This window comes from Coregonus lavaretus (assembly GCF_964263955.1).
Source record: "Coregonus lavaretus genome assembly, chromosome: 10".
Lineage (NCBI taxonomy): Eukaryota > Metazoa > Chordata > Actinopteri > Salmoniformes > Salmonidae > Coregonus > Coregonus lavaretus.
The window spans coordinates 11,088,447-11,099,883 of record NC_139997.1 but is presented as its reverse complement, the minus strand read 5'-3'; the positions used below and the strand labels follow the sequence as shown (position 1 = coordinate 11,099,883).

Here is an 11,437-nt window from a genome sequence, read left to right as displayed (position 1 = left end):
TCAGAGTAATCTAGATACTGGCTCCGACTTCCATTTTCTACACACCAATAATGAAGAACATACATGTAACAAAATATAAGACAACAACAACAGCTTTGCACAAACCACAAAAGTAATGCAGGTAACATTACAACCACTGGGCACAGATGGCAGTTCAATGTCTATTTTTGATTTATATTTGGTTGAGTTGTCAACTAACGTGAATTCAATGTGAAATCAACAAAAAAGTTCACAATATCATTGGATTTATGTTAAAATAAAAAATATGAATTTCGCTTACGTTGATGACTTTTATCAAATCCAAATCAGATTTCCATATTGATTCAATGTCATCACATTGAATTATTTTGTTCAAATCAAATGTATTTTTTATTTTATTAGTCACATGCGCCGAATACAACAGGTTTAGATCATAACGTGAAATGATTACTTACAAGCCCAAATCACGTGGAAACAACGTTGATTCAACCAGTTTTTGCCGAGTGGGTTATTACCAGTGATGTATATCAACCCTGGATTGCAGATGCTATGTATTGGCTAGTGAGAGGCATTGAAGCCACCAGTCAGCCATATTGGCACTCCCGAGAAGGAGGAGTTCTCCATAAGAATTCAACAGTATTTCAATTAAATGTTTATGAAAGGACAAAATTACATGTATTTAAGTATTTTTGTTGTTGTAAATGGGGACAGTAACACAAGAACTTTCAAAAGATCTCCTGAGTGGCGCAGTGGTCTAAGGCACTGCATCGCAGTGCTAACTGTGCCAATAGAGATCCTGGTTCAAATCCAGGCTCTGTCGCAGCTGGCCGCGACCGGGAGAGTCATGGGTGGCGCACAATTGGCCCATCGTCGTCCAGGGTAGGGGAGGGAATGGCCGGCAGGGATGTAGCTCAGTTGATAGAGCATGGTGTTTGCAATGCCAGGGTTGTGGGTTCGATTCCCACGGGGGGCCAGTATAAAAAATATATATGTATTCACTAACTGTAAGTCGCTCTGGATAAGAGTGTCTGCTAAATGACGTAAATGTAAAAGAAATCACAGTTAAAGAAAAAAATATATATATTTATGTTTAGCTCACATAATATAATTTAAAAGTATGAATTAAGATGGTTGTAATAGAATCAACGTGCCAAAACAAATGTAGACATTATTACATGCATTTCTATAGCTTCCAAAATATTTTTTACAATGGTGGGGAGTGCCAAGATGGAGGCATGTGGCTTCAACATAGCGCCCCCTTTCAGTCATCCAGTGTATACTGTGAGGGAAAAAAGTATTTGATCCCCTGCTGATTTTGTTTGCCCACTGACAAATAAATGATCAGTCTATAATTTTAATGGTAGGTTTATTTGAACAGTGAGAGACAGAATAACAACAAAAAATCCAGAAAAACACATGTTAAAAATGTTATACATTGATTTGCATTTTAATGAGGGAAATAAGTATTTGACTCAATCAGAAAGATTTCTGGCTCCCAGGTGTCTTTTATACAGGTAACGAGCTGAGATTAGGAGCGCACTCTTAAAGGGAGTGCTCCTAATCTCAGTTTGTTACCTGTATAAAAGACACCTGTCCACAGAAGCAATCAATCAATCAGATTCCAAACTCTCCACCATGGCCAGGACAAAAGAGCTCTCCAAGGATGTCAGGGACAAGATTGTAGACCTACACAAGACTGGAATGGGCTACAAGACCATCAGCAAGCAGCTTGGTGAGAAGGTGACAACAGTTGGTGCGATTATTCGCAAATGGAAGAAACACAAAATAACTGTCAATCTCCCTCGGCCTGGGGCTCCATGCAAGATCTCACCTCGTGGAGTTGCAATGATCATGAGAACGGTGAGGAATCAGCCCAGAACTACACGGGAGGATCTTGTCAATGGTCTCAAGGCAGCTGGGACCATAGTCACCAAGAAAACAATTGGTAACACACTACGCCGTGAAGGACTGAAATCCTGCAGCGCCCGCAAGGACCCCCTGCTCAAGAAAGCACATATACAGGCCCGTCTGAACTTTGCTAATGAACATCTGAATGATTCAGAGGAGAACTGGGTGAAAGTGTTGTGGTCAGATGAGACCAAAATCGAGCTCTTTTGCATCAACTCAACTTGCCGTGTTTGGAGGAGGAGGAATGCTGCCTATGACCCCAAGAACACCATCCCCACCGTCAAACATGGAGGTGGAAACATTATGCTTTGGGGGTGTTTTTCTGCTAAGGGGACAGGACAACTTCACCACATCAAAGGGACGATGGACTGGGCCATGTACCGTCAAATCTTGGGTGAGAACCTCCTTCCCTCAGCCAGGGCATTGAAAATGGGTCGTGGATGGGTATTCCAGCATGACAATGACCCAAAACACACGGCCAAGGCAACAAAGGAGTGGCTCAAGAAGAAGCACATTAAGGTCCTGGAGTGGCCTAGCCAGTCTCCAGACCTTAATCCCATAGAAAATCTGCGGAGGGAGCTGAAGGTTCGAGTTGCCAAACGTCAGCCTCGAAACCTTAATGACTTGGAGAAGATCTGCAAAGAGGAGTGGGACAAAATCCCTCCTGAGATGTGTGCAAACCTGGTGGCCAACTACAAGAAACGTCTGACCTCTGTGATTGCCAACAAGGGTTTTGCCACCAAGTACTAAGTCATGTTTTGCAGAGGGGTCAAATACTTATTTCCTTCATTAAAATGCAAATCAATTTATAACATTTTTGACATGCGTTTTTCTTGATTTTTTGTTGTTATTCTGTCTCTCACTGTTCAAATAAACCTACCATTCAAATTATAGACTGATCATGTCTTTGTCAGTGGGCAAACGTACAAAATCAGCAGGGGATCAAATACTTTTTTCCCTCACTGTATATAAATAATTGGTTATTACTTTGTTGCTTGTAAAATAAACACCATTTTGCAAAACAGATCATTCTCATTTTATTCATTCAACAAGTTATCATGTTTTGTGATCAAGTACCAGCATAAGAATTCATGTATTATTATTAAGATAAAGACAACACATGCCCTATCACCTAAGTATGCTGATTATGAATACGTCCCAGGAGAAATATCACCCGTTATCAGACATCCTCGCTGAAGACATTCTCAAATACTTTATGGAGAGAGACCTTGACAATCTCCTTGAAGTCCTGTCCGATGAACACGTACAGGATAGGGTTGAGGCAGCTGTTGACATAGGCCAGAGAGCATCCCAGGGGGTACAGAGCCACCACTTCAAAGGACTCTAACCTATACAAAATCAAAATAACTATGATGTGATACGGCAGCCAGCACACAAAGAATGCTGCCACCACGCTCAGAATGACCTGTAAGACCCTCTGTGACTTGAAGCGACCTCTGCTCACCCTCCTGCCGATGAGGAGGTAGCAGACAGCGATGACCAACAGGGGAACGAGGAAGCCGAGGACCAGCCTGGATAACATTTTGGCTTGTATTTGCAAGGAGAAAATTTTGGCTTGCATATTCGAGGAGAAGCTGAAGGAAGAACTGCCGCACCAAATTAAGTTGTCATCAATATTGATGGTCTGATTATGGATCATGTCGGGGAGACTGAGGAGCATGGCCAGGAACCAGGCCAGACCACACTGCAGCCACGCCAGTGTGATTTTCCGGTGGTTCTGGGCCCATATGGGCCGTATGACCAGGACAAAGCGGTCTAGGCTGATCAGAACCAGAGTGAAGACGCTGGCGATCATGCTGAGGTACATTACCGAGGGCATAACCTTGCACATAGCCTCTCCGAACGGCCAGTTGTGTTCCAGTTTGATCATAGCTATGCGGAAGGGTATGGAGAAACAGCAGAGGAGGTCTGCTACAGCCAAGTTTACAAACCAGACGGTGTTGACTGTCCTCTTCATCTTCACTCCAGCTATCCAGATGACAAAGGCGTTGCCTGGGATACCGAGGATGCACACGATGCTGTAGATGACAATGGACACCACCCGAATGTGCTGATTTCCCTGCTCCAGTTGGTAAGATCCATTGAACATGTAAATATCGTAATCATAATAGTAATCGTCGTACACCTCTGTGAAATCCTCGTTCATTTTGTACCTAGGGGTGGAATTGTTTGATACTTAATACACACAATTTTCAAATGTTATGTTTCAATTTAACTGAGCATAGCACTGAGTTTTATCAGTGAGGTCATTCTCAGAACCATTCATAATTAATGACAACAGTCTCACTTACATTTTACATTTTAGTCATTTAGCAGACGCTCTTATCCAGAGCGACTTACAGTTTTAGTGAGTGCATAAATTTTTATATATACCATGGGAGTATATTAACTGAATTTCAATTCAAATATTAGCACCTTCAATATATTCAGAATGTTGATCCTTAGTTTCTACAGTCATGAAAAAGAGGGGTGTCAAAAAGTAATACAAATAAATAAAACAAATCTGAAAATACAATCACGGTATCCAAGTATGTTTTCCCAAGTCAATTATTTCAAAGGTGCTACACAAGAATTGTAGGCATACCTGAAATTTTAACAGAAAATGTGCATAAAACTTACCCCATCTCTAAGATCAGATAACTGTAAGTCACTCTGGATGAGAGTGTCTGCTAAATGACTAAAATGTCAAATGTAAAATATGACTCAAGAACTAGTTTTGAAAGTACCCACTGGACAAACCACCTAATTTCAACGTGGATAATTGGGTAATACTTGGTCTAGATGTTGATCAATGAGATTACAACCTATATTCACCAACTCAAAAAGACGGGCAAAAGTTAGTTGAATTTCCAATGTGTTAACACTATTCTTTTATCGATGTAAAAGCACACCAAATTCCAATGGAAAAACAATGTCTGATTTTTGCTTTAGTTGCTTCTTTACAGTGCATTATGGAAGTATTCAGAATCCTTGACTTTTTCCACATTTTGTTCCGTTACAGCCTTATTCTACACTGGATTAAATTGTTTTCCCCCTCATCAATCTACACACAATACCCCATAATGACAAAGCAAAAACAGGTGTTTTGAAAAGTTTGCAAATTTCTTACAAATAAAAAGCTGTAATATGACATTTACATAAGTATTCAGTCCCATTTTTCTCTGCAGATCCTCTCAAGCTCTGTCAGGTTGAATTGGAAGTGTCGCTGCACAGCTATTTTCAGGTCTCTCCAGAGATGTTCGATCGGGTTCAAGACCGGGCTCTGGCTGGCTCATTCAAGGACATTCAGAGACTTGTCCCGAAGCCACTCCTGTGTTGTCTTGGCTGTGTGCTTAGGGTCGTTGTCCTGTTGGGAGGTGAACCTTCACCCCAGTCTGAGGTTCAGAGCGCTCTGGAGCAGGTTTTCATCAAGGATCTCTCTGTACTTTGCTCCGTTTATCTTTCCCTCGATCCTGACTAGTCTCCCAGTCCCTGTCGCTGAAAAACATCCCCACAGCATGATGCTGCCACCACCATGCTTCACCATATGGATGGTGCCAGGTTTCCTCCAGACGTGACGCTTGGCATTCAGGCCAAAGAGTTCAATCTTGGTTTCATAAGACCAGAGAATCTTGTTTCTCATGGTCTGAGAGTCCTTTATGTGCCTTTTGGCAAACTCCAAGCGGGCTGTGATGTTCCTTTTATTGAGGAGTGGCTTCCGTCTGGCCACTCTACCATAAAGGTCTGATTGGTGGAGTGCTGCAGAGAGAATTGTCCTTCTGGAAGGTTCTCCAATCTCCACAGAGGAACTCTGGAGCTCTGTCAGAGTGACTATCGGGTTATTGGTCACCTCCCTGACCAAGGCCCTTCTCCCCCGATTGCTCAGTTTGCCCTGGCGGCCAGCTCTAGGAAGAGGCTTGGTGGTTCCAAACTTCTTCCATTTAAGAATGATGGAGGCCACTGTGTTCTTGGGGACCTTCAATGCTACAGAAATGTTTTGGTACCCTTCCCCAGATCTATGCCTCGACACAATCCTGTCTCTGAGCTCTATGGACAATTCCTTCGACCTCATGGCTTGGTTTTTGCTCTGACATGCACTGTCAACTGTGGGATCTTATATAGACAGGTGTGTGCCTTTCCAAATCATGTCCAATCAATGGAATTTACCACAGGTGGACTCCAAGTTGTAAAAACATCTCAAGGATGATCACTGGAAACAGGATGCACCTGAGCTCAATTTTGAGTCTCATGGCAAAGGGTCTCAATACCTATGTATTCTAAAAATTTCCAAAAACCTGTTTTTGCTTTGTCATTATGGGGCATTGTGTGTAGATTGATGAGGACATTTTTATATTTAATCCATTTTAGAATAATGCTGTAACGTAACAAAATATGGAAAAAGGAAAGGAGTCTAAATACTTTCCGAATGCACTGTATGCAACAGTTGAATGTGTTATCACTGTGCTTCATCTAATAGCAGAACCAAATGACCAAGATAGCATTTGAGATTAGATTAAAAGTACATGGTGCAAGTGATAAATTGTTACGAGAATTTTGTTATCTTAATTCTGCTAAATGTTTCATAATCTTCTCCAAGCCTAACGGTTTCTCCCCTCCCTAAATTGTTAGGGCTATTTCCTTATCTTGGTTTCACAGTCGTCACAAGTTGTCTATCGACAGCTCTCCTTCTCCTTCGTTGTCTGGCCTAACTCCTACTCATATTGCTAAATAGTAACACAATGTCATAATCTTAACTTGTCCTACGCACACACATTATTAGATTATAGTCTTATGATTCTTAATACATTTCACACCGTTACATAGTGACAGGGTGGAATATTTTAGTCACTACATTTAAATTCTCCTATCATAAATGCCATTCGAGATTCTGCACAGATTATTACAGCAATTGTGAAGATCTCCACAGACATGCCTCAACCTATGCATGCTATTTTATACATGCTCACTTAGGATATACAGTTGAAGTCGGAAGTTTACATACACTTAGGTTGGAGTCATTAAAACTCGTTTTTCAACCACTCCACAAATTTCTTGATAACAAACTATAGTTTGGCAAGTCGGATAAGACATCTACTTTGTGCATGACACAAGTAATTTTTCCAACAATTGTTTACAGACAGATTATTTCACTTATAATTCACTGTATCACAATTCCAGTGGGTCAGACGTTTACATACACTAAGTTGACTGTGCATTAAAATTACAGAAAATGATGTCATGGATTTAGAAGTTTCTGATAGGCTAATTGACATCATTTGAGTCAACTGGAGGTGTACATGTGGATGTATTTCAAGGCCTAACTTCAAACTTAACATCATGGGAAAATCAAAGAAATCAGCCAAGACCTCAGAAAAAAATTGTAGACCTCCACAAGTCTGCTTCATCCTTAGGAGCAACTTCCAAACTCCTGAAGGTACCACGTTCAACTGTACAAACAATAGTATGCAAGTATAAACACCATGGGACCACGCAGCCATCATACCGCTCAGGAAGGAGACGCGTTCTGTCTCCTAGAGATGAATGTACTTTGGTGCGAAAAGTGCAAATCAATCCCAGAACAACAGCAAAGGACCTTGTGAAGATGCTGGATGAAACAGGTACAAAAGTATCTATATCCACAGTAAAACGAGTCCTATATCGACATAACCTGAAAGGCCACTCAGCAAGGAAGAAGCCACTGCTCCAAAACCACCATAAAAAGAGCCAGACTACGGTTTGCAACTGCACATGGGGACAAGATCGTACTTTTTGGAGAAATGTCCTCTGGTCTGATGAAACAAAAATTGAACTGTTTGGCCATAATGACCATCGTTATGTTTGGAGGAAAAAGGTGGTTGCTTGCAAGCCGAAGAACACTATCCCAACCGTGAAGCACGGGGGTGGCAGCATCATGCTGTGGGGGTGCTTTGCTGCAGGAGGGACTGGTGCACTTCACAAAATAGATGGCATCATGAGGAAGGAAAATTATGTGGATATATTGAAGCAACATCTCAAGACATCAGTCAGGAAGTTAAAGCTTGGTCGCAAATGGGTCTTCCAAATGGACAATGACCCCAAGCATACTTCCAAAGTTGTGGCAAAATGGCTTAAGGACAACAAAGTCAAGGTATTGGAGTGGCCATCACAAAGCCCTGACCTCAATCCTATAGAACATTTGTGAGCAGAACTGAAAAAGCGTGTGCGAGCAAGGAGGCCTACAAACCTGACTCAGTTACACCAGCTCTGTCAGGAGGAATGGGCTAAAATTCACCCAACTTATTGTGGGAAGCTTGTGGAAGGCTACCCGAAACGTTTGACCCAAGTTAAACAATTTAAAGGCAATGCTACCAAATACTAATTGAGTGTATGTAAACTTCTGACCCACTGGGAATGTGATGAAATAAATAAAAGCTGAAATAAATCATTCTCTCTACTATTATTCTGACATTTCACATTATTAAAATAAAGTGGTGATCCTAACTGACCTAACACAGGGAATTTTTACTAGGATTAAATGTCAAGAATTGTGAAAAACTGAGATTATATGTATTTGGCTAAGGTCTATGTAAACTTACGACTTCAACTGTATACTATAGGATTACATAAGAAGAAATGTATAGTTACAGTAACCTCAACATGTGGCCATGGATGTGTTACTCATTTTAAGTTTGAATGTTACATTAGTTTGTAAGATAGCCTTAACCTTAGGCTATTTACTGTATCAAAAAAGTAATATTGAATTGTGTTTGGTTGACAACGCAACCAAATATCAACATTTAAAGGAGATTTAGCCTACTGCTTGGATAGTTTCATCTGAGCCACTGAGTTAGTCTGGCTTTAATTCCAGTTTGTCTACAATTTAATCATTTGACATGTTGTATCCACATCTCTATCTCAAACAAAATTCAAAGTTATAGAACTTTAAAGGTGCACTATGCAGAAGTCACTCCTCCATTTCCTGGTTGCTAAAATTCTAATAGTTTGCCTAATTTCAGTTTATGTGACAAAACAAGCAAGTATAGTATAGAGAATCATTGTACTATCTAAATCGCTGTGAAATTTTCCATAGCTAACTAAACTTAAGAACAGGAAGCATAGAAATAGCGCACATACAACAGATCTACATATTCTTAGACATGCTTTCAATGATAATGACATATCTATAACTCACATTTCTAGATTAATTTGGTCGGGTCGGCCAAAAATGTACATATTGCAGATTTAAATGAAGTTTGATTTGATTTAGTCCTATTTTCTTATTTAGGTTTTTGGTGCAGATGGGAGGCCTATGATTTCATAATCCATCCCTCGATACATCTCTTCAAAAGTTGATATTTGGTTGCATCGACAACCAAACACAATTCGATATCACTGAATATCATTACATTTTAAATCAACCAGAGCTTGAAACCCTAGGCCTATTGTCTATGTTTAGTTGAATTCTGTGTTGAATTGAAACAATAGCTGTTGATGACTTTGCAAATGCCATATAAGCCTTAATAGCATAATTGATGATATGAGTGATAAAGTATGGTCACATTTAATTTGCTCTTTTAAACCTACCCTTTGGTATGACTTTGATAGCAACAGTAAATCTATATAGTTTTAAGTGGAGCTCTCGCAACAATCAATCTCACGATAGTACATTGATAATAGTCAGTGACAAATATCATAGCTAAACAGGGCTTGGTTAAATCCCTGGATGGGAGACCAAAGGGTAGCTGTAGATAGAGCACTTCTCCAGTAGGAGGTGCTGCCCAGCCTAAGGTATTTTTTTCTGATAGTGGATATAGATCTGACGTTGTTTTAAAGGTAAAAATGCAACACATTTTATACAAGGTTAGTCTGTTGAAATGTGGTTACCATGATGATAATCCTGTGGTTTAAATGTCACCTTCAAAACAACAGTTTACGTTGCTGACCTTTTTCAAATCCAATGTATTTCCACGTAGATTCTACGTCACAATACGTCTACAATATACGCTGAAACAACGTTGATTCAACCAGTTTGTGCCCAATTGGTAGAGTGTCACTCCCTGGCCAAGAGGGATTGTGAATATACTCATCCTAATACCATGCATCTGAATATCAATCAATCAATAAATACATTTTTATAAAGCCTTTTTTACATCAGCATTTGTCACACATAACTTTACAGATACCCAGCCTAAAACCCCAAAGATAAAGCAATGTAGAAGCACAGTGGCTAGGAAAAACTACCTAGACACACAGGAACCTAGGAAGAAACCTAGAGAGGAACCAGGCTCAGATGGGTAGCCAGTCCTCTACTGGCTGTACCGGGTAGAGATTAAGAGGCCATGTGGCCATTAACTGGTTGCATAATGACTCAAACGGAGTTCTTCCGCTGCTCTGTTTGCGACATACTTCAGTCTGAGACTGCCATCGTTGAAGTCAGATGTGGTGACATCAAAATGAGGGGTGTTGTGCAAAACAAATTCATTAGCGATTTGATCATCTCTAACCAAACAGAGTATCAAAGCCAATGACGAATTTTCAAAATGCCACTTTATCCACGTGTGTTCTGGCTCTGGCTCAACCCATTGGTTTCTGGGCCCAATCAGAATGATTAGAATGTGTTCGCAATGTTTCAGAAGTGTCGGGGGGAAATGTTGGTTCCGCTTCTCCACTCAGAAAAAGGAACTAACATTTTAGAGGTCTACCTCTTCTCCACTCAGAAAAAAGAACTAACATTTTCCAGGACACCGCTGAAACATGCATTCTGATCTATTCAAATGAGTGGTTTTATTCTCACATGCCTCAGAGTGGAACACATCCTCACTAAGACTGAACATCTATTAATCATCAGTTTGATGAAATGTTTTAAGAGTGAAGTGTGTTTTGAATTTACAGAATGTCAATGCATTTAGGGTGTCTATTTTAGCATTTATTTTAGAATAATCTAGGCAAGACCATGCTGTTAGTGTTTCCTTCATTCCAGTTAGATGTGATGAACAAATGACTGAATTAGATTAAACATCCTCTGCTATACAGCATCATCATGTGACGCTTTCTGAAGTGTGACATCATACATTATCAATACCCAAAGAGAAAGCTACTGATCAAAATATAATTGATTTATTTGATCAAATATGTAACAGAGATGATGGAGGATGGTACAGATTAACATTACAGAGTATTGACTATACAAACCACTACAACATTGAGCCCCAAATCCCCTTTGCCGATGCCACAGTATATAGACAAACAGAAGCAGGCTAGCTATTCAAACTATTCAGGAGCTTCTCATCTAAACCATATTGCACATACAGTGCCTTAGGGAAGTATTCACACCTCTTTACTTTTTCAACATTTTGTTGTGTTACAGCCTGATTTTAAAATGGACTATATTGAGATTTCGTGTCGCTGATCTACACACAATACCCCATAATGTCAAAGTGGAAAATGTATATTGAATAAAAAATGGTAAGCTGAAATGTCTTGAGTCAATAAGTGTTCAACTCCTTTGTTATGGCAAGCCTAAATAAGTTCAGGAGTAAAAATGTGCTTAACAAATCACATAATAAGTTGC

General features: G+C 40.1%; 1 protein-coding gene across 1 annotated transcript; it reads right to left on the bottom strand.

Moving 5' to 3' along the window:
* Positions 1–3,067: 3,067 nt before the first annotated feature.
* Positions 3,068–4,054, bottom strand: LOC311135820 (C3a anaphylatoxin chemotactic receptor-like; the record flags this gene model as incomplete). Its single annotated transcript, XM_084169858.1, has 1 exon — positions 3,068–4,054. The coding sequence occupies one exon, from the start codon at positions 4,052–4,054 to the stop codon at positions 3,068–3,070; it is 987 nt and encodes a 328-aa protein (XP_084025984.1).
* Between the last annotated feature and the right edge of the window lie 7,383 nt (positions 4,055–11,437).